General features: G+C 42.4%; 2 protein-coding genes across 2 annotated transcripts in view; one reads left to right on the plus strand and one right to left on the minus strand.

The window, feature by feature from the left end:
* gemin4 (gem (nuclear organelle) associated protein 4) overlaps positions 1-1840 on the minus strand; it is a 10929-nt gene extending 9089 nt beyond the window's left edge. The window contains exons 1-2 of the mRNA XM_029446324.1: positions 1571-1840; positions 1-639 (exon numbers count right to left, since the gene is read on the minus strand). The exon at positions 1-639 is cut by the window's left edge and continues 1437 nt beyond it. Of these exons, the coding sequence (XP_029302184.1) occupies positions 1-639; positions 1571-1589 (658 nt within the window). The 5' untranslated portion in view covers positions 1590-1840. The remainder of the gene's footprint in view (positions 640-1570) is intronic.
* A 394-nt stretch (positions 1841-2234) lies between these two features.
* On the plus strand, positions 2235-10061 carry LOC115017867 (tapasin-like). Its single transcript, XM_029446577.1, has 8 exons — positions 2235-2370; positions 2955-3131; positions 3202-3477; positions 4303-4632; positions 8087-8434; positions 8978-9070; positions 9672-9691; positions 9832-10061. The coding sequence occupies exons 1-8, from the start codon at positions 2325-2327 to the stop codon at positions 9844-9846; spliced, it is 1305 nt and encodes a 434-aa protein (XP_029302437.1). The 5' UTR covers positions 2235-2324; the 3' UTR covers positions 9847-10061.
* Positions 10062-24399: the final 14338 nt, after the last annotated feature.

Below are 24399 nucleotides of genomic sequence, written 5' to 3' on the forward strand. Positions count from 1 at the left end.
ATGGTGACGATGCTGGTAGATCTGATGCATCTATCTTGAGCCTCTTGGCAGCCTGAGGAGACCGACTGGAAGACGAGAGGCGAGCAAATTGTCTGGCAAACTCCTTCTCTATGCTGTCCTCTCCTTCCGCTTTCTGCTCAACTCGACCTTTCCACAGTTCCCACCACACCTCCAGGAAAAGTTGACCATCATCCTCTCTAGTGGGGCTGCTCCTCACATGCTGCACTAACCTTTCAAGCTCAGTACAGATCTGAGATTGAGGAATATGCAAGAGGAACCGGGCAAATATCGGAGCAGCTGCCAACGACCTCACCACTTCAAACAGGACAACATAGTTGACCTCAGGGAGGCCGTTCTGAAGGGCGAAGAAAGGGTTCTCCCTCCAGGGCATCTCTATGTCCGTTCCAGCCTCCCTACACAGCACCTTCAGCCAAACGGCACAAACTAATTTCTTTATCCAGCTGACAGTCGCTGTGGGGGGGTGACGACCACCAAGTTCATCCTGTCCGCAAATTTCTCTGACTGCTTCCAGGACCGGATGTCCCACCCTGCTCCAGTCATCTTTCTGAAGGGAGGATAGGGATGAGGGGAGACACAGTTTATCAGCCAGGAGGAAAGCACCCTGAAGAACAGCCGAATCTGAAAGCACAAGAGAGCAGGCATCAAAACTAATGAAAAAAACAATATATCATTCATTCATTCATGCACAGCTACTCATCCAATTCTGAAACTCTGTTAGCTACTACCGAGGACAGCCGTGTTTAAACAAGCAGTAGTTCACGTAAAAAATATTTTCACTATTGATTAATAAGCAGATTATTGTCTCAATAAATTGTTTTGACTGTAAACTGTTAGAATAAAAAAGAAAAATGGCTATTATATTGTCTAAAAGGCAAAGGTCGCTTCAAGGAATTCCATGTTATATCTAAATAGCAGTCCTACCCCCCCCCAAAGATTTACAGTTTACTATCATATGACAAATGAATGCAGCAACATGCTCACACTTCAGAAAATGTTTTGCATTTTTGCTTGATAAATGATTATCAAAATAGTTGCCATTAATCGACTAATGGGTTTCTACTGTGTCTACTGACAACTTCAAGCCATACATGTTCACCATAACTGCTATCAAACAATTTGGATTAAAGTTTGTTTTCTAATATTGTAAAATACTTCAGAACATATTTTGGAATCGATGGAAGCCATTTTTTTTTAACTCTGCATAGTATTAATTTATAAAATGTCAATGTTTGATGACATTTCTGGTTTTCATGTCATTCTCACAATCTTTTCCATCAAAAAACAACAACCCCGGAGCACGGTAGAGAACCGTGTTAACTCTGTATTCAATCTGAAACGTTTTGCAATTAGCCTATGTTTCGCGAATTACAAATTCATCTTCTGGTATATTCGAAAAACAGACTTGAGTCTGGCATGATTTTTGGCATGACGTTACATATCTGATAAAGAGGGCAGCTTGAAAACAAAAGACTGAATGTAGCGTAACATTTTCTATATATAAGAAATAGTGCTTGTTTTAGGGTTATATGATATACAACGTTAACGTTACCTTTGTTCATCAATGTCATAGCTGCGGAATTTAGCTAAATGCAGTTAAGCTAGTTTGGTGTTCAATTCTCATTCAGGAGCTGTACCACCGCGTGTCGGTCAGAATAGTCTATCTAGTCCTAACCACTAGTTCTGAACAATATACGGCAATTTAGCATATCAAACAAATGAAGTTGTTAACATAATTTGATTTTCACACGTTTTCAGAAGCATGTCAACAATTTCATACAGAGCGCTTCCGCTGGTCCGCACCAGCGTGTCAAAGCAAGAGGGGCCGCAGTTCTCAGGTGTTCAGAGAGCGTCACAGCTCCTCCACAGGACGAACTCGGTACTGCAGGTTTGCCGACGTAAAACTAAAACCTGTTAAATAATGTTCACTCCATGCAGAATTAGCTATAATAAGAAAATATGTGCTTTATCTTTGCGTTCCTGATTGCATGTGTAACAATACATACACTAGTTTACACCTACCATACAGCCTAGTAGGCTTGTTAAATATTCAAATTTCAAGACAGGACTTTGTTTACAAGGATGGGAAGAACCCGATCATAAAAAACAATGTCCATGTAAACGCACTCTGTTAATACATTTAATAATGGTTAGTCAGTGATATTTTATCTGCCTAACACGTGATGCGAGAGGCAGGCAAAGCAAGTTTTTATTCACGTAAAATGAAAGTGAAAGTATCCTTTCAACTGTGAACAACTCGTTGAGGTGCTCGAGAGGCAAGGAGAGAATTCTACCAATGAATAATCATGAATCTAATCTTAAAGATACTAGGTTACTTGTATTTATGTGCAGGTAAGTTGTTGTCATCGACTGGTACAGATCGTGGGGTGTTTGGAGCTTGTGTATTAGCTCACAAGACATGAATGAAATTACTATACTACTACAAAGTACTGTACTGTAGCCTACTATACGTACTATACTGTATTATACTGCAATGTACTCTACTATACTGTGCATTACTATACTACTCTATACTGTACTACACTGTACTGTAGCCTACTATACTTACTATACTATAGGCTACTGTGCTGTACTTTACTGTACTATGCTATACTGTATTCTACTGTACTATATTGTACTATAGGCCTACTGTGCAGTACTCTACTACTACTCTATACTGTACTACAATGTACTATGCTAATATTGTACTATTCTATACACTATACTACTCTTTACTGCAATATACTACACAATAATATACTATAAATAGTATACCGTACTATACTGTACGATATTATACTATACTGTAATATACTCTAGTATAGTATACCACGCTACTGTACTATACTAGTACATACACTAATACTATACTATTCTATACTACAGTATTCTGGACTATATGTTTGTGGACTATACTGATTGATTGTGTCTCTCAGTTGTGCAGTGTGTCCATCAGGTGTCATGGCTGCCCTGTCAGTTCATTGATGAGCATGTGTTTGTGAATGAGGAGGGTCACACAGAGACTGAGCTCCTCCACAGAGAGGCTATGCTGCAGTTTGGTCGATTAGGAGACTCTCCTGTTAATCCACATGCAACCACTTTCCTGGTCACTGGTAAGAACTGCAATTTATTGAGTTACAGACTAAAAACAGTTGTAATCTAATAAATTCTATTGTGTTCTAGGATCTAAATTGGACCTGCGGAGGTACGTGCAGGGAGTGGAAGCAGAGCAGTTGGAGTGTGAGCTGCGTAGGTACAGCACAGACGGCATCCATGTTCGCTGGCCAGTCAAGGGGGCCATGGAGTACAACCACTGGTTCAGCTGCACCGTCAGACACACAAATGGCCTGTTCACAGTCACCAGCTTCCTCAGACACCCGTCTGACCAGACCCACCCAGGACAGCAGGACTACCGCAACTGGCCTGCCATCGGTGACAGAGAGATACTCATCACGACAGGTGACACTCAACACAATGTCTTTCATTTGAATAATGTCGGCATACAAAATTATATTGTAATTTAAGTATTCATAGTTTAGCTATATTCTTGTGAGGCCTGAGAATAAACCCAGGATTATCATCATAATAATGTACTTGTGTATAAGTGACATAATGGGACACTAATATTGATCTGATGAGAGTCACGTTAATTCACGTTGTGGAGTTTCTACACATTTAAAGGAATACTTCACCCCAAAATGATCATTTGTATATCAATTACTCGTCCCGTGTTACCTTGAATTCTTGAGGAAAACGTTATTTTTCTAGCATTCCTCAGTGAAGGAAGAATCCAAAAACAGAGAAAGGTCTTGATGAATTGAAGTTAACGGGGGGCCGCTTTGAACAAAATCCAAACTATATCAAAACATCTGTTTACAAATTCACACTGTAATCCAAAGACAGTACTCTCGCAGACAAGGATCGCGCCTGTGCAAGCGTTGGACTGTTTATGCGGAAGTGTTTTAAATAGTAAGGTTTGAGTGAAAAGTCCTGTGTTTGTGAAGTAGTGAGCAGACTGGATAAATGAGACTTAGATTATACTGCACGAGTTGTGTGAGAGTCTGTAAACAGATGTTTTGCTGTTGTTAGACGCGGCTTCCAGTTTGTTTACTTCATCAAGAATATTCTCAGTCTTTGGATTCTTCATTCACCGTGGAGACAACGTTTTCTTCACAGAAAAATAAACCTTTTAACTCCGAAGTTCGGTTCAGTATCTCGGTTTAATGCAAGCCGGTTTTCATGTCTAAGAACTAAATGTATCTCTTGTCACATCTGTGTCCACAGTTGCCATGGTCATTAAAACACAATCTGCATCAATAAGAGCAGGCCTGGGTTCCCAACAAAAGCTCCACTGCCAGTTTGATGTTGACCACAAAGGACCAAACATCACTTTGGAGTGGCACTGGCAGAATCGTGGAGAGAGAATCCGACTCTTCAGTCACAACAGCCGCTCAGGACAGAGCCAGGGGACCGGCGTGAGGCTGAAGAGCCTCACAGGCGGAGACGCTTCCTATAGCCTCCCCTTCATCAAGATGAGCAGTGAAGGGACGTACATTTGTTCAGTGTCAGTGATCCCTCTGTTCGTCAGTCTGGATATTGGTCTGCAAATCGAAGGTGAGGAATAGTCAAAGAGAGGATCAGGCCAGACTGATATTTTGGAAATCAATTTGTAACATTTGTAACAACGCTAATAACTAAAATTCCACCCTTGGCACATAACCTCCTCTCTGGGAACCATCACCTTATCGTGGTGGAGAGGTTTATGTGTCCCTATGAACCTGAGAGCTGTGTTGTCTGGAGCCTAGTGCTCCTGGTAGGGTCTCCCAAGGCAAATTGGTCTCAGGTGAGGGGCCAGACTAAGAATGGTTCAAAAACGACTTCATGAAAGAAAGGGAAAGGAAAGGAGAGACCCTGCCCGGAGGAAGCCCGGGGCCCCCGTCTGGAGCCAGGCCCAGAGGGAGGGCCCGACAGCGAGCGCCTGGTGGCCGGGTTTGCCACGGAGCCCGGTCGGGCACAGCCCGAAGAAGCTACGTGGTGCCTCCCATCCATCCATCCTGTGGGCCCACCACTCATGGGAAAAACCGCTGGGGTCGGGTGCGCTGTCACACGGGTGGCAGTGATGGTCAGGGACCTCGACGGACCAGACCCGGGCAGCAGAGGCTGGCTCTGGGGACGTGGAACGTCACCTCTCTGTGGGGGAAGGAGCCGGAACTAGTGCGGGAGGTGGATCGCTACCAGTTGGATCTGGTGGGGCTTACCTCCACGCACAGTCTTGGCTCTGGAACCGTACTCCTGGATAGGGGTTGGACTCTATTCTTCTCCGGAGTTGCCCAAGGTGTGAGGCGTCGGGCCGGGGTGGGGATACTCACTAGCCCCCGGCTGAGCGCCGCTACGTTGAAGTTACCCCGGTGGATGAGAGGTTCGCCTCCCTACGCCTTCGGGTTATGGGGGGGAAAACTCTGACTGTTGTTTGTGCCTATGCCCCAAACCACAGTTCTGAGTATTCGGCCTTCTTGGAGACCCTGAATGGAGCCCTGCAGGGGGCTCCAGTAGGGGACTCCGTAGTCTTGCTGGGAGACTTCAACGCACACGTGGGAAACGATGGAGACACCTGGAGAGGCGTGATTGGGAGGAAGGGCCTCCCTGATCTAAACCCGAACGGTCATTTGTTGTTGGACTTCTGTGCTAGTCATGGAATGGCCATAACAAACACCATGTTCGAACATAAGGATGCTCATAAGTGTACGTGGTACCAGAGCACCCTAGGCCAAAGGTCAATGATCGATTTCGTAATCGTATCATCTGATCTGAGGCCGCATGTTTTGGACACTCGGGTGAAGAGAGGGGCGGAGCTGTCGACTGATCACCATCTGGTGGTGAGTAGGATCAAGGGGTGGGGGAAGACTCTGGACAGACCTGGTAAACCCAAACGGGTAGTGCGGGTGAACTGGGAACGTCTGGAGGAAGCCCCTGTCCTGGGGATCTTTAACTCACACCTCCGGCAGAGCTTTTTAGCCATCCCTGTGGAGGTTGGGGGCATTGAACCTGAGTGGGCGATGTTCAAAATCTCTATTGCTGAAGCTGCGGTGATGAGCTGTGGTCTCAAGGTCTTAGGTGCCTCAAGGGGCGGTAACCCTCGAACACTGTGGTGGACCCCGGTGGTCAGGGAAGCCGTCCGACTGAAGAAGGAGTCCTTCCGGGTTATGTTATCCGGTAGGACTCCGGAAACAGTTGCAGGGTATCGAAGGACTAGAAGGGCGGCAGCTTCTGCCGTGTCAGAGGCAAAGCAGCGGGTGTGGGAGAAGTTCGGAGAAGCTATGGAGAAGGACTTTCGGTTGGCACCAAGGTGCTTCTGGAAAACCATCCGGCACCTCAGGAGGGGGAAGCGAGGAACCATCCAAGCTGTGTACAGCAAGGGTGGGACCCTGCTGACTTCAACTGAGAAGGTTATCGGCCGGTGGAAGGAGCACTTTGAGGAACTCCTGAATCCGACTAACACGCCCTCTATGGTTGAGGCAGAGCTGGAAGCTGATTGGGGATCATCGTCAATTTCCCTGATGGAAGTCACTGAGGTAGTCAAACAACTCCACAGTGGCAAAGCCACAGGGGTTGATGAGATCCGTCCAGAAATGCTGAAGGCTTTGGGTGTTGAGGGGCTGTCTTGGTTGACACGCCTCGTCAACATTGTGTGGAAGTCTGGGACAGTGCCTAGGGGTTGGCAGACCGGGGTGGTGGTTCCCCTATTTAAAAAGGGGGACCAGAGAGTGTGTGCCAACTACAGGGGTATCACACTTCTCAGCCTCCCTGGTAAAGTCTACTCCAAGGTACTGGAAAGGAGGGTTCGGCCGGTAGTCGAACCTCTGATTGAAGAGGAACAATGCGGATTCCGTCCTGGTCGTGGAACAACAGACCAACTCTTTACTCTTGCAAGGATCCTGGAGGGGGCCTGGGAGTACGCCCATCCGGTCTACATGTGTTTTGTGGATCTGGAGAAGGCGTATGACCGGGTCCCCCGGGTGATACTGTGGGAGGTGCTGCGGGAGTATGGGGTGAGGGGGTCACTTTTGAGGGCCATCCAATCCCTGTACGCCCAAAGCGAGAGTTGTGTCCGTATACTTGGCAGTAAGTCGGACTCGTTTCCAGTGAATGTTGGCCTCCGCCAGGGCTGCGCTTTATCACCAATCCTGTTCGTGATTTTCATGGATAGGATATCGAGGCGTAGTCGTGGAGGAGAGGGGTTGCAGTTCGGTGACCTGAGGATCTCATCGCTGCTCTTTGCAGATGATGTGGTCCTTATGGCATCATCGGTCTGTGACCTTCAACAGTCACTGGATCGGTTCGCAGCCGAGTGTGAAGCGGTTGGGATGAGGATCAGCACCTCCAAATCTGAGGCCATGGCTCTCAGCAGGAAACCGGTGGATTGCCTACTCCGGGTAGGGAATGAGCCATTACCCCAAGTGAAGGAGTTCAAGTACCTCAGGGTCTTGCTCTCAATATACCGGTCGATCTTCGTTCCTACCCTCACCTATGGTCATGAAGGCTGGGTCATGACCGAAAGAACGAGATCAAGGGTACAAGCGGCCAAAATGGGTTTTCTCAGACGGGTGGCTGGCGTCTCCCTTAGAGATAGGGTGAGAAGCTCAGCCATCCGTGAGAGACTCGGAGTAGAGCCGCTGCTCCTTTACGTTGAAAGGAGCCAGTTGAGGTGGTTCGGGCATCTAGTAAGGATGCCACCTGGGCGCCTCCCTAGGGAGGTGTTCCAGGCACGTCAATCTTCTCATCTAACTCTAGAAGCAAGAAAGTGAATAAATGTGTTTCCCAAAATGTTAAACCTTTGCGTAATGGTCTAATTAATAAATGTCACTTCATCTCGGCCACACTTCTTGGCATCCATACATTAATATACAGTATAAGACTTTATGTTAATGTCTCAAATAGTTGGTTTTGTTTGAGAAACAGTCCATATAAACATAACAACTTTGGCAGCAGGAGTCAAACTCATTACATAAATCTTTTGCTCACATTGCCTTGAAAGGTTTGGTGAAACTTTATTCTCCCCTCTCCTCAGAGCCTCCCCGTGTCTCCCTCAACGTTGGACCCACTCTTTCACTGCAGGAGGGCGGGGAGCAGAAGGTTGCTTGTGAGGCAGAGAGTTACTACCCTCTGGATGTGCAGATAGTCTGGAATGTGCAGGACCTGGCGGTGTCAGGCCAGAGGGTGGGCACTCCGCTCCCCAAGGTGCTCCAGAACATCCTGCTGTCCAGCCACAAACACAACCAGGACAAAACCTACTCGCTGACGGCTTTCTTCTACCTCACGGTTTCACTCAAGGACTCAGGAAGGGAGTTCACATGCATCGTCTCCCATCAGTCCCTGAGGATGCCCATCAGAAAGAGCTTCATCCTGACTGTTGAGGGTGAGTGGATTAAATCTGGGTCATTAATAAGATTTTATTTTCAATTACGATATTGGCTTCCAACGATTATGAATTTGAGTTAAAAACAATTATTTTGGTCTCATTCAGTTTTGCAATGATGCTTTTGTTTTGTCTTGTCTTATAAATCCAGCAAATCCCGCCTTTCCTTTACAGCGTCGCTTACGCCTGTTATTGCTGTAGTTACTGACTGGAATATGTTGAATATAGTTTACGCAGAAAAATCACTGCACAACACAGGACACAAGACAGGTGTGCAGCAGAGGGACGAGTAGATATATGCATATATACATATATGTATATATATATGATGTTTCTAAAAATCAATGAGCAATCGTGTTAAATAATCGGGATCTCAATATTGACCAAAATAATCTTTATTATGAGTTTTGCCATAATAAGCATCCCGAGGAGGAAACCTCGTCCCACTCATTGCACTGCAGTACTGTGAGCTACCACATGGCTGCAGCAGAGGAACATGTCTGACTCCTAACATCATGTTTGTTGTCTGTTTTCTCTGCTCAGAGCCAATCAGCTGGATGTTTTACCTCACTGTTGGCTTTGTGTTGGTCACACTGGTGCCCATCCTGTGTGTGCTGCTGCGTTACCTGCACTCAGGTGAGTGTGCAGAGCCTCATGCAAACAGGAGGATTAATGTGTGAACATGATGATGCTACAGTGAGAGGAGTCTTTGAAATGAGTCCAAGCTTCTGTTAAAATGAGAACTAGTTTGATTTAAACTCACACATTCAAAAGGAACATTAAAGAAAGTGTCGTCAATTATTGTGTTGTTATTATTTTGACATATGTACTTAAGTTTAGTTACCATGCAGATTTATATTAATAATACAAAGTATAATCCATAAATAAATTATCATGATGATGTCAGGTTAAGATAAAATGATTTATTGATACCCAGCAGTATACAAAGTAATCAAAACCACCAACAATAACATTTAGTGATGAACACATTAATGCATGAATAATTATAATCCAATAATGTAATATGTATTATTCTGAAATAATGAGTACTTTACTTTACTAATATACTTTAAGTATATTTTGATGTTTATAATTTTGTTATTTTACTTTTAGTTTGAATGTAGGACTTTTAATTCTAATTCTATTTTTGCTATTTTTTACTAAAGTAAAATATCTGAGTATTTCTTCCACCTCTGTTGATGCCTGAAAAAGTAATTATCATTTATGTTCTCCACAGCAAGAAAACGATCAGTGCAGGTACGATGATATGAAAACAAAACTTTATTTGATTTAACTATTCCCATAAATGCAATCCAATATTTTACATCTGTATGTATATATACTGTGTGTGTGTGTGTGTGTGTGTGTGTGTGTGTGTGTGTGTGTGTTCTGAGCAGAAGAAGCCATACTGAGCAGCAGCCTTGGAAGAGTGAGCAGACCAACTGTTAACTCCAGTGACGGCAGATGGTCCTCCCTCCATTTTGTCTTAGACAAGGGGTTTTCAACGGGGGCGGTAGCGTTCAGAGACTGTTGGGGGGCACTGGAAGCAATATTTTTGAAAGGGGGTTTATGTGTTTTTGGGGGGCGTTTGTTTTATAGCAGGGGTGGGGAACCTCCGGCCCCCGGGCTGTGTACGGCCCGCGAGACCATTTGATCCGGCCCTCGAGGTAATTCATAAACACACGCAAAAAATCAACTCCAAAAAATGATGGTGATGAAAAAGGCTCTCGAGTGTCATTACAGCACGAAACATGCCAAACTGCACGATCCTGAAAGGACGAGTGCGTTTGGATAAAGTTAACGCTATTCAGGTCTTAAATGTTTTAGCAGAAGTTATGAGTTCAATAATTAGTATGGCCCTCGAAGGATTTTGTAAAAATGTAAATGGCCCTTGATAGGAAAAAGGTTCCCCACCCTTGCTTTATAGGCTCTGCTATGTTGTTAATTAAATCTGAGATTTAGGCATGTATGTGTAAATTTATTTGACAATAAACCACATTCTGAATTGACTCTAACCAGTGTTCAGGCAACTTTGTGTTGTTTTTAAACTTTTATTTTTATTTGCTGAGCGATAAAGTTCTGCTTGAAAAAAAAACAGCGCCACCCCCCTCAGCCGCCACTGCTCGAAAGCATGAATGATATTCCCAGAATACACCATGAATAAAACTAATCGGAATTAATGGTAAAACACTAACGCTCTGGTCGGGACTTGGACCAGCAGCAGACAAGCTGCACTCAGCTTGAGCTAACACCAGCAGAGCTAACACCTGCAGAGCTAACACCAGCAGAGCTAACACCTGCAGAGATAACATCAGCAGAGTTAACACCAGCAAAGCTAACACCTGCAGAGCTAACACCAGCAGAGCTAACACCAGCAGAGCTAGCTAACACCAGCATAGCTAACACCTGCAGAGCTAACATCAGCAGAGCTAACACCAGCTGAGCTAACACCTGCAGAGCTAACATCAGCCGAGCTAACACCAGCAGAGCTAACACCTGCAGAGCTAACACCAGCAGAGCTAACACCACAGAGCTAACACCTGCAGAGCTAACACCTGCAGAGCTAACACCTAGCAGAGCTAACATCAGCAGAGCTAACACCAGCAGAGCTAACATCAGCAGAGCTAACATCTGCATCACTGCTGCTGATTCAGGCTGTGTGTTTAAAAAACACGGATATTTTCGCATGAGTTTCTGAACGTTGGAGTCGACGTCCATTTATAATTAATGTGTTGGATTTTTGACTTTTTTGCACTTTGTAGTTCTCTTCTCTCCTTTCCTCCTTAAATATATTATATAAATAACATAAGCGTTTAGTTTATTTAATAAAAGAGCACATGTTCAATGTGACAAGTGAGTTGTGATTGGCGCTATATATTTATATAAAAAATAAAACGGGGTTCCGTTCTGGGGGCAGATCCTCAGACTTGTTTCTTTGTGCTCATTTTCTGTTGGAACACTTAAGTTATTTTCTTTAATTTCTTATCGGCTGCTGTGTTTAACACCGATTAAAGTTTGAATCTCAATCTTCTTACCGTTGCATTTGTTTAACACTTTTGAATAAAATGTCTTTGTTTGCTCCCTGGGTACATGGTGTATTAGGGCAATTGAAGGTAAAAACAACTAAAATATTTTAATAATATAATATTTATTATTATTTAGAAATGTTATTATGTAACTTCAATCTCAGAGAATTTGAGTTTTTATAACATAATATAGCAGCCTAATAATTAGAAAAAGATATAAGAATTTAAATACAAAATTAATATAATCAATATGTAATATAAATAATAAATACTAAAAATACAATACAAACTGAATAATAATTAACATTAAAATTCAGGGGAGACAATTAGCCTACATTATATTTGATGGGTGGCGGTAAGGGCCCTGGATAATGGAGGAGATAATGGGGGCGCTGGCACAAAAAAGGTTGAGAACCACTGGGTTAGAACGTCTCAGACATTTGATTTGTATGTGTGTTTGTTTTGTTTTAAAGTGTATTTGGGTTTCTATAAAACTGTTTTTATGTTACATTGATTTTGTTGTGATTCTGCTCATGCTAAAAAACTTGATTGAATTATTAAGGTGGTGAAAATTCAACAATCACAGTTTAAAGGTACCTTGTAGAGTACTAGTAGAGCAATGGCTCACTGTGTTGATGCACGTGCACACATGAAACTGCACAGGCAACATGACACACACCCCTGCCGCAGGTCTCACACTATACCAATGATCTGCAGGTGGTGGACAACAAACATGGATGTAAACAATGCATGATTTGAAATCTGAGGAAGTAAATACATTCAACACATTTGTTAGACCTCAACAACACACTTTGTGAGAAACACTGAATCTAACTAGAACTTTGGGTAATGATGTCTTTGGGCACACATGGGTTAATGAAACATTGCTGCAGGAAGCCTAACATGTAAGAAAACTAGCTTATTTATTTAACAATGTAAAAATAAGGGTGATACACACCCACCAGGTATTGCATCCATTGATTTAGATGAATATTTGCATTGTTTAAACAATGTAATACCTTGGGGCAAATTAATTCCATGTGTGAGCTATTCCTCTGTGACTAAACATGTCATTAATCATGTGATCTTAAATGTTCCTTTAACACGTCGCTGTAAGTAAGACTGAGTGGCTTGATAAACACACAATGATCACTTTCAGCTGAGACCTTTCTTATTCCTGAATTAGCTCTTTGGAGCATTCTTAAGTGTAATCTTTGATAAATCCCATAAAGATAAAGTCCATAATGCTGAGACACTACAGGCAAAAACATGTTTTTGTCAAGCACCATTACATTTGCAGTGGGCTATTTTGTTTCCTTTACAGTCTTCTTTCAGACTATTGGAAAGAAAACATCCAAAGTACAAATGAATGTGTTTATTTGACTAACTTTGTCTATTTGCGTCTGTAGATTTCTCCTAAATTCACTAAAGGTTATGATTAGATAATGCCTAATTTGCATATTTAAACATAACATTTCAGAAAACTTGCAATACAAGAACTAATTGTCTTAATGTAAGTAATCAACTGGGGAAGTTTCATTGTGATATGTTTATAGTTTATAGTTTAAATGTGAATCCTATTCCATGTAGTGTCTCCTTTTTAACCCACATTCAACTGCCAACGCATGTAAAATGAAAGCTTCTTGTAAAAGTTGCAGGAAAATCCTCTGCTTTCATATTACATACTCTATCTGTGCGCTCATTAGAAACACACACATTCAAAAGAACATGCTTGTAAAACGTACTGAACCTCACTGCTCGTATATGTCAGCCGTCAGCTTTGAAGTGGACGGATGAGGAGGAACTTTAAGAGAGGACACCTACACTGGCCAGTCAGGTCTGAGTCCATTCACAGGGATAAACAGAGCTTTACTTCGACTGAGACCAGATGTGTGTTTGTGTGTATGCTGCCTGTGCCCTAAGGGGTGAGTGTGTGTGTGGCCCAGGTTTGATCACAAACGTTCAAAGACAAACAGCAGATCAACACTGTATCTGAGAGAGCTAGTAAGAATGAAAAAAAAAGATTTGACCTTTGATGTATTTTAAAGAAGTGCCCTGATAAAACAGAAAAGATCAAAAAGCCCTAAAAATGTGCAGACAGCTACCCAACATACTCCCCGAAGAGGTCCCGATACAGTTGTCTTTGGCCCTGATCACGATCCAAGTCCTTCAATTTTCTGGTCGTAACGTATAACTGATGAATAAATATGTATCTGACACTTTGAAATAACAGATGTAGCCTTCTAAGCCTGGCACACCTTATTTTTCACTCGCTGCTTGATCCAAATTCTGAAGGTCCTGTTCCAAAACTATAAAGTTGATACACTTAAAGTATTGATAAGATATGATCGAATAACAATTTTAAATAATGCTATTTAATGAGAATACTTCGGAAGACTAAATAATTCTACACAGAACAGAACTTCTTCTGGTGCTCATGATATTTCAGAGGTTTTCCCACACTGACAATACCAAAATACCGTGAGAAAACTGAAAACGATATTTGGCAGGAATAATGAAATCTTCAATGGAAAAAAACATCTATAGTTGTACCAGTCCTAATAAAGAAGCCATGGAAGGCCTCGGGCCAGTTTGATCCTGACATTAGAACAGAGGTTTACATTTACACTGACAGCTCTGGTGGGAAAAGCTCACTGCATTACAAAGAAATAGAACATATTACAAAGTTTAAGGTGAAACAACCACAACACAAATGATTATTCCTGAGAAACAGATGAACATGACAGTTGAGAAACTAAATGTGTCATTGGTCCTTTATAATAACAGTAACTTAACCCTTATGTTGTGTTCGGGTCTACCGTGACCCGTTTCAACTTAAAATTACATAATAACTACCATCTAGTTATTTTTATTGGAACAAGGCTTCATGACTCCACAACAGCTATAAACACTACAAAACTGATTTTGAGCATTTTAGTCAATTCTAAAGGTTTCTAAAGAAAAGTGTATCATTTGGTGTTCGAGTCTGGGAAGACCCAACAGTGCATTGAAATGTTGTGGGTACAATAAAATGACAGCAGGATTGTATGGTTATGAACGCTCTGATCCCTGGATCCCACCAACTCAGCCTATTGTAGGAGGCTGTAGATTATTAATGCTGTTCTGGCTGTATCCGTCTCACTCTTTGACTTCTGGATCCTTATCAATGATCTTGTGTCTCCAGGTGTGCTGTTACAGGTAACCAGCAATGTGAGGACAAGTGTGCTGCGTAAATAAAGAGCCATAAGTCCTTTGTAGGATTTAATTATGAATTTCTTTTATATTTGACCAGGACCCAAATATCTGTCTGGTTTTAGTTTCAAAGGTTAACCTTTTTCCAACCACTGTACTACCAAGACACCAGCATTATGTAGCACTTTCAAGGACAGAGAGTAATATGAAAAGTTATATGAATATGATGAGGACTAAGTCCTCTCAGTCATTGTGGTCATTTTGAAAAAGAAATGTGCTGTATATGGTGTAATAGAGTAATTAATCCTTGTAAACTTCATGTCAAATGTAATTACAACCAACAAGTCTATAGCAATGCTCGCAGATCTTTGAGCGATATTAGGTATTCCAATCATTTGACCTGAATACTAACGTCGGCATGCTAACATGCTCACAAAGGCAATGCTGACATTTTTTAATTTTAATGTTTTAGAATGTTAGCCTTAGCGTGGTAACATTTTCTAATAAGCACTAAACACAAAGTACAGCTGAGGCTGATGGGAATGTGATTTGTTTTATTTGGTCATAAACCAAAATGTAAGACAATGTTTGTACCAAATTTTGGCCATTGTTCCGAAACCCCAATAGTCCAAAAAATGTCCCGTTATCCAGAAAACTAACACCCTTTGCCCCGAAAATACATAATACATCACGACTACGGTGAAGGCATGAGCCGCCCTACTCTGCATCTGATTGGTTAGTACTCATTGCCTTTGTTGGTTGGGTTGGTTAGGTTCAGGAGGGAGGATTGAGATTGGTTAGGGTGAGGGTAACGTCGTATTCCAGGGAGCCATGCATTGCCTACGGACAGCTGCGGAGAGCACCTGCAGTCAGTAAACACGAGTCGATCTATGTTACAAAGATTACTTCGCGCCTGAAACACATGAAACGGACATAAACGGATCAATAATGAAGGATGATAACATCGTTGGTATATTATTGTGGCACACATAATGACAGGACTTGTTTAGACATGCCCCCCCCCCTTGATTAGACGTTAAAATGCATGTTGCCTTACTGTTGGCCGATTGGCTGCTCAAGTATTTAACTTCATCTGTAGTCTTTACTGTACGCTGAAAGAAGTCAGGTTAGAACCTTTCTATTGAACAGGGAAACAGATTTATAGTGAAATTAGCAAATAACTTTTTTTGGGTGTTGTTTCTTTATTTTTTATTGTGGTGACGATTTAACGGTTGTTTTTGTTTAGTTTTTATTTGGAATGTCTTGAACTTCTTTGTTTTCTAACATCTCTGGACCATGAATCATCAATCAATCAATCATTCAATCAAACAGTCAACTAATCAATCATCAGTCATACTCCTCTGTGTGGATATGGAGGGCATTGCTAAAGTGTATTAAGGTCTGGCCGTAGGTCACAGTGTGTGTCTAAGGTTTGCAGACTGATCCTGCTGTGTCTCAACTGGTAACTTACACTCAGTGGAAATTTCATGTCGCGAGCAGGGAAGTTCCCATCTGTGTGTGTTTGTGTGTGTGTGCACCTCAGAAGACCCTGTGACCAAACTCCTGCCACACACTTAACTACTGCACGCATAATGAAGATCCATGTAGAGCGAGTGGAAAGTTGTGTTGAAAAGTGTGTTTTGAGAATGTGTGTGTGTGATGGCCTTTCTGTTTGAGCTTTCATCTGTGGGTGGCTTCAACGCTTCTCTTTTCTCCCCATCTCCTTTTTCTCCTCACCACAAATACCCCACTTTTATTTCTTCCTCGCTGTTCATTCCTCTCTTTCTGTCTCTTCACTTCAGCTCGGAGCTCACAGTGCCACGTTCCTATGATCTTTGAATAATAAACAGCTCTAATGATGGTCCGACTGTCTGGCTCTCCTCTCCTGAGCTGCCAGATCTGGAATAACACTCGACTGGTTTCCAACACAAAGGGTGTTTGGAAAAGCAAAGGAGCTAATTGCCATCACTGTTCTCGCTGACAGACCTTGACTCATGCAGTATATGTTCAAACTGTCTGCCCTGCCAGTTTCTCTTGTGATGTCAGGTTGCATTAAGTCTCACCAAGTACACAAAATAAAAATACATGCAGCAGCTTGGAGGCGATGAGCTCATGCAGGCCTGTCTGATGGCTCTCTACACTTCGAAACAGTGTAGTTGTATAAGAGAGAGAGAGAGAGAGAGAGAGAGAGAGAGAGAGAGAGAGAGAGAAATATGATTTATATGGCATGCTGCAAACCAACATTTAAGTAAGATCGTAAAACGCTGATGTGTCATTGCATAGCTATGCAGCGAGCGCCGTGAAAATGTTCATCAGTTTACTGGGGAATTTCTTGGTTGTTTTTTTGGGAAACTGTTGCCAAAAAAGATTGTGCGTGGATGTGTTTGTGTAGTGCTATCACAAGCACAAAGTAATTCCATTTATCTGGTGACATTGTAGCTCTCTACGAGCACTGGGATGTGATCGAGAAGGAATTGTTTTGCTTCACATTTATAACTATTTTTATTTTTTATTTTTATTTACTCTCTGTTTGTATTTACATGGAAACTGGAGGGGGTTACTGTAATTGATAGTGGCCCTCTGAGACTGTGTGTGTGTGTGTGTGTGTGTGTGTGTGTGTGTGTGTGTGTGTGTGTGTGTGTGTGTGTGTGTGTGTGTGTGTGTGTTTGTCGCCTATTAACAGTCTCTTAAAACATGTTTTTTCATGCACTGGTCAATTTAGTTTGGACTATTTCTTTACATAACATGTTTTCTTTCAGCCTAGTTTAACATCCAAAACATATATTTAGGTGTTTATTAGACTAACTTTGTCTATTTACATCTGTAGATTTCTCCTCAATTCACCAAAAGTTATTATTAGATAAAGCCCGATTTGCGTATTAAAAAAAACAACACACAAAACTCCTTTCACACACACACACACACACACACACACACACACACACACACACACCCACACACACACACACACACACACACACACACACACACACACACACACACACACACACACACACACACACACACACACACAGGGCACATAGTGTAAAAACTCTTAGGGTCTCAAAGTGACGTGGACAGTTCAAGAAGTTGGCGTCAGCTGGGGGGGCAAAGCAATAGGTCAGATGATGAAGAGGATCCATGGCTACCACGCTCTGCTTTGTAAAGTGTTGTATTTGTTGATGGTATCGCAGTAACAGTCCTCATGGTGGTCATTTGAACTTGGAGCTGCCTGTTATGCCATCTGGCTCTAAATGTAGCTCTTACACCCTCAGGAGACAATAGATCTTTTTGATGTCAAGTAGAAATGAATAACATGCACAATAAATGCACAAACATTTGTTTGTGTTCCTCAAAGAAAAACCTATCCCTAATATTCACTCTCTTTTAGCTTTGGTCCAGTTCTTTCTTTTGTTTCAATCTCTCTTCCTTTTCCTCTTGTCTCTTTAAGTTAATGAATTGCAGTAACAAAGCCTTGAGAAATGCGTAAGATAGATAGCTGTGTTTTATTGCTTATGAATGAAACAATCTATTTATATCTTTTTTGTATTTTGGTATTTCGTTTTTCATATTTCCAATCGTCACTTCACCACTTTACAGATAGTTTTGAGATATGCACCTCTTACACTTCTTCTGCTGCCACCTCAATCTAATAGAGGTGAAGAGAATTTATCATGCTCATAAAATTTAAAAATATATCTCTAAAACTTGTGTGTACAGAAACAATGTCCTGGTTACTTTCATTATGTCAAAGACCTTACTTTGGGTGAACTGACCCTTTAATGGTCAGCCATAGATGAGATAACATCATGTTTAGAGATGTTTAAGGCAGCTGAAATGAATTTTGTTTTAAAAGTAATGTTTGATTGCATTTATGTTCTGTTTTGCATCATGTTTTTATGTTCTTCAGTATCTCTTATTATTACCAAGGAGGTCATGTTTTGGTCTGTCTGTTTGTGTGTTCGTTTATTTGTCTGTCAACAGGATTATGGAAAAAACTACCAATGGGCCCATTAGATTTGGGAAAGATCCGAATCAGGAGGGGGATACTCACATTATGTTTCATTTTCGTTAACATCGCAGGATTATGGAATAATCATGTCATGTCAATCAGTTTGTCATGTGGTGTCAGAATAATCAGAAAAGTTATACTCAACTGGGAAATCCTTGAGTCTCCTCAAATCAGAACAACAACATATTAAACACATATCAAAGCCAGTAAATAGTCACGGCACATGACTCCTTGTTAAACCTCAACTTCTGTGTATGTACAGATTTAACAAAAAAAATATAACAATAAACAATATCAACTCAAAGTTCTGAGGCCGCTCTGTTGCACATATATAACAATAAGCTTAACTTTTAAGCATAGTTATAAAAAAGAAGTTCAAGGGCTGCTGTGGTGTTAAGAGAAAAGCTAAAAATAATGCAGGTCCTTTTAAATCTCTAGTGACCCCACCAAAAGCAAACACTAAAATTAAACTTAATTTGAAGCTTAAAGGCAATTTATTATGACCCAACTCGATCCCTAACAAAAGCACAAACAAATGAACTGGACAAATGTCCACTGGATTGTGTAGTGTCCTTTAATGCGAGGGAATAATCCAAGGAAAACGAAATATCCCAAATCCTTCAAAACGCAAAAATATAATCCAGGAAAGAGCAATGAACTGCAAAAAAGAAAAGCATCCATGAAGGAATCACAATCACTAGAAGTAGAGCGAGGGAAAAGTACTCCGGTCATGGCTGTGTTTGCTGCTCAATGTTTATGGTCCTCAGATCACACTGGTTTTCTTATTCCTTCAGTTGGACGAGGTACCATTATACTCCCATCTCTCCACTAACAGCCGGCGCCGTAAACACATCCCACTGAGGCACACTTTTTCCACCTTGCTGTAGTTCACCTTCCAGCTTCCGGCTAATGTACAGTACGAGGCAGTCGACCCCCTCTACCTCTTGGGACAAAAGCCCCCCAGCCCGCTGTTCAAGGTGTCAGTGTGCATAATAAAAGAGAGAGAAAGTTAGTAGTAGTAGTATGCTCTCCACAGAGGGCTTGCTTAACCCTTTCAAACGGTAGCTGACATAGCTCTGTCCACTGGACCTGGACTGGTTCTCAGGCACCCTTTCGGGTCAGGTAGGTCAGGGAAGCCCCCTGAAAGCTTCCTGTCTGCTCTGAAAAGGCTGTAATGAACCATTTGTAGTAGCCAGCCAGCCCCATAAATCTCCTGACCTCTTTTTTAGTTTTGGGCACCGGGCAGGTGGAAACGGCTGCAACCTTTTCTACCTGCGGCAGCACCTGCCTAACGCCCAAGAGGTACCTGAGATACCAAACCTCCCTCCGCCCAACTGCACACTTCTTTGTGTTGGCTGTAAGCACCGCCCTCTACTGCCCCCACCTGCTCCCTATGCTGCTCCCTCGCCTCACTGTGGATGAGTAGGTCGTCCAAATAGGCAGCAGCATATGCCGAGTGGTGACACAGGACTCAGTCCATGAGTTTCTGGAAGGTGGCTGGGCCTCCTAACAACCCGAATGGAAGTGTCACAAATTGGTAAAACCCGTATGGAGGGGAGACGGCCATTTTTTGTTACCTCGGGTCCCAACTCATCTTTCCCAAACACCGTGATAGCCAGAGAAGCAGAGGCATCTCCCTCCACGCTTATAGGGGATTGAGCTAGAATGACACAGTGCCTGCGCCAAAGCTCTTTGCCTCAGGATATCGCGTTGCATGATCTACAAGGATCAACACCAAACAATATCCCTGTGCACTCCTGTCTAATGGCTCGATGAGGTCCATACCAATTCTTTCAAACGGCACCTCAATTAATGGAAGGGGGCGTAAAAGTCTCATTACCGAGATTGTTCGAGGGGGACAGTTTACATCTCCATAGGACGCAATGGCGTGGCCTCGGCACGAGCCTCCTCAGACCTGGCCCTCCCCTCTTCAGCGTATGCCGCCTCAGTCTCCCAACTGAACACAGCACAAAACTCACACTTCTCTAACACATGTGAACACGCTAGCCTAGCAAACCTCTGCCAATTTGTTCCCAGGATCAGGAGATCGTAAAGGTGATTACTATCTCCAGCCTTAACTCTATGTCACCTCCGGATACTCTTGAGTATCCCCATGTACACACCTCACCCTCACCCACGATGAGTCTAGCAATGTTCCAGGCCAAAGCAAGCGCTGGTGGATCATAGTCTGATTAAAACAGTGTCAAATAAATCCTGGTGGGTACACCCCAGGTACTACCCGCAGTGGAAAACAAAATAGAGAAAATGACCTGCTACCAAAAGTGAGTGGAGTTCAGTCGAATTGAGCCGGACCATGCAGTGCAAATGACACATTAGTGGAGCATTTAACAGCTGGTGGAGAACAAAAGAGAGTGAATATTGGACTTACCAATTGACCAGAAACATGACTCTAAATGAATGCTAATGTTGCACTACAGTATATCTTCTGGATGTGTAAATAAACAACTATTTGATAACAAGCATAGCCTTGATGGAATGCGAGTTTTCCGTCATTGTGCTTGTTTCTGCTTCAAATCTTGGAGGCCTTTAAAGTGTTCCGGTTTTTCGATTAAATAAAAACATTGCTGCATTTTTCCTCACCTTGATGCTACACACTTCACTTTGCAAACTATATAAACTATATTTTTGCATGAAGAAATGACAAACCCTTTAATTCTTGATGTTTCTCTGAGTTATTTAGTTTCATAACTACCAGATGACCAAATGAGGTCTGTCTCCTGTCCAGCTGAAAAACTTCGACTATACCTCAGGCCTCTCTTAAATATATACAAAAGCCTTATATTTATTAAACCTAATGTCTTCTTTATCACTTATCTAAGGGTACGTCCTCTGTCTGTATGTGAATAGTTGAGCTCTGACAAAGATCTACTGTATACATTTTCCAAGACTTGTATGGAAACCTCTCCAACCCGCTTAATCCAACATTTGACTGATTCCAAAGAAGCCTTGTCTGCAGGAAGAATTATTATTTTTTAAAAGGTTGAAAGATCTTTTCTTTTTCAAACAGCATCTCTCCGAATGTTGTACACTGTAATTTAAAAGCAGATGTCCAAATACCACTTAAGTGGAATCCATCGCTGATTTTATAAGTAGGAGGTATTCAGGATGGATCCATACTGGGAGGTGATTTAAATAACTGAAGGGTAGGAGGTTCAGAGTAGAAAAAAGACTTTGTGGTGATAGAGCATGTAGCCACCACACTGTAAATCCTGCTGACACAGGGATTAGGCTCACTTCTAATATGTAATGAGGAGGCCAGATGTATGTGCGTGTGAGTTTGTGTGCGTGTGTGTGTGTGTGTGGTAAAATGTCGCAGTCAGAGCAGTGCCCCAACAGTGTTACAGGGGAAAGGTTAGCAACACAGATTCCCAGACTCTTAACTAGCAAGAAGGGACATTCAGGGAACTACAATATTTTTTCTCTCTCTCTGCACGTCTGTATCTCTTGGTGGGTCTCTGTTTCACACTCACACTCACACAGACACAGACACAGACACGGACACAGACACAGACACAGACACACACACACACACACAGACACACACACACACACACACACACACACACACACACACACACACACACACACACACACACACATGGTGTAAAGACAACACATTTCTGATTTATTGGCTCTCCGGGGCCCTGATAAAACTCATCCTGAATTACCTCATTTGTACTGCTGGGATATTGGAACAGACAGTGTGTGTGCGTGTCTGTGTGTGTGTGCGCATGTGTGTGCGTGTGCGTGTGTGCATGCGCATGTGTGTGCGTGTGTGCTTGTGTGTGTGTGTGTGTGTGTTTGAGAGAGTTTTCTTTTGCCACATCTGTGTTTTTGTAAATTACAAACAACACAATCTATTGTGTTTTCTGCCACTGACATGTTTATCTCAGTCCTTTTCCACTTATAGCTTTCTGTCTGCAGTGTAATGAGACAACAATCGGCAAGTCGCTATTTAAATACATGCCCATCAAATCCGTTGTGCAATGTATGGCTATTACTATAATTGGTCTTCCTGGATATTAGGTCATAATCTCACTGGTACCTTAAGCAAACGCAGGCACTTGCATTAAAAAAATAATATTCTAGGACTGTTTTTCAGCCTGAACGACTGGAAACATTGTAACTTTACTTCCACCTCTGAAATGTTAAATCTCAATACTGTGCTTTTGAACAATATTACTGTCAACATTGGAATTTCAAAATAAGGGAAATTGTTTGCCGGGCTCCACTGCTACACTGCGACTGAAATCATTGCAGAAGCTATGGGAAACTATTTAAACAGGAGAAAAACGGGATAGAAGTAAAAATACGGGATAATCGCAGGAAAAACGGGAGGGATGACAGGCATGGCCTGGTCACCTATACATTTTATTCCTATACAACAAACTGCATTGTCAATTATATTTTGAGGGACACCACTGTTTGAGTCCTGCGTGAAACCAAAAGCCAATGTTGACTTTTTCCAAATTTCTGTCCAAAACTTCCAAAATGTAACAAAAGTACCTATTTTAAGCCAAACCATGAGGTTTTACTGAAACAAATTTCGGCGAGGGTCAATATTTCTGGAGGCCAAGACTTATTTTTCAATGCTCCGGTTGATTGTTTACAGACCAATTAGCAACTTGCAACACAAGACACAAGACTGGAGTTGAGTGACGACATCTACGACCGGACAGCAACAAGACAATTGTTTGATCAAAGTCAAAGTTGACCAGTTTGAATGGAATAGAAGAGTTCCCTCATATCCCATTTCCACTAAAATTTGTTTGATTTCTGTGCTGGGGATAGTGTTGGAGTTGGTTGAACTTGCGAACCTCCTCCAGACGGAATTTCCACGTGAAGCACTTTCTTCAACTGTGTCCAGGAATTCTGCAACACAGCCATCGTGGTGCTGCTTCCTGTGCGTATCAGACGTCCTGATGTGGAGAAGTTGGTGGAAATTGTCACTTTCTTCAACAACCATTGGAGAGTACAACAAAGTTTTGCTTCAATACATGGAATACATCCCAGTTATAGCACCAGAGGGAGAGCATTCTGTTGTTCTACAAGCTGTTGTGGATGGCAAAGGGATATTCTGGGACTTGTGTGTTGGCTTTCCAGGGAGTGTACATGATGCTAGAGTTTCTCAAACATTTGTGGCGTGTCCTAAGAGATGGGGTATTATTAGAACCAAACAAAATGACCATCTATGGCTGTGATGTGGGACATGATGGGTGACCCAGCTTAGCCAATGTGAGACTGATTCATGAAAACCTCAGACACTGGCAGACTGACCCCTTAACAACAAAGCACAGTCTGCTGTAGAGATGGCTTTTGGGAGGCTAAAAGGACCATGGAGGTGCCGCTTAAAAATAAACAATTACAATCTGGGGTTCAGCAAGAAAATGGCACTGACCAGCCGCTGGCTGCTCCGTCCAGTCTGTGATACCATTTGTTCCTCTAGAGGTGATAGTGATTACAGCTGGCAGAAGAGGGAGAAGAAGTACAGCTGCCTGACTCTCTTGTAAATATTACAGCCATGTTCCTGTTTTATAGTTTATTTATTAGATTACATTCAAAGCGGCAGAAACAAGAAAAAAATCCCCCCACCACCTCTCTTTGTCCTCACAGCTGCCAGGAGGCTGTTTCTCTGACTGTATATCTGTCTGCAGCCCCGGTACACGGCGTAGGCTCCTTGTTTCTGCCGTTACAAACTAACGTAACGTTACCCC

Source organism: Cottoperca gobio, chromosome 13 (assembly GCF_900634415.1).
Source record: "Cottoperca gobio chromosome 13, fCotGob3.1, whole genome shotgun sequence".
In the NCBI taxonomy this organism is placed as follows: domain Eukaryota; kingdom Metazoa; phylum Chordata; class Actinopteri; order Perciformes; family Bovichtidae; genus Cottoperca; species Cottoperca gobio.

Excerpts from the sequence above, each read along its gene's own strand:
- LOC115017867 (XM_029446577.1), top strand. The coding sequence starts at position 2,325 with ATGAATCTAATCTTAAAGATACTAGGTTACTTGTATTTATGTGCAG. Across the intron at positions 3,132-3,201 it reads AACCACTTTCCTGGTCACTG|GATCTAAATTGGACCTGCGG; the intron begins GTAAGAACTGCA and ends ATTGTGTTCTAG. Across the intron at positions 3,478-4,302 it reads AGAGATACTCATCACGACAG|TTGCCATGGTCATTAAAACA; the intron begins GTGACACTCAAC and ends CTGTGTCCACAG.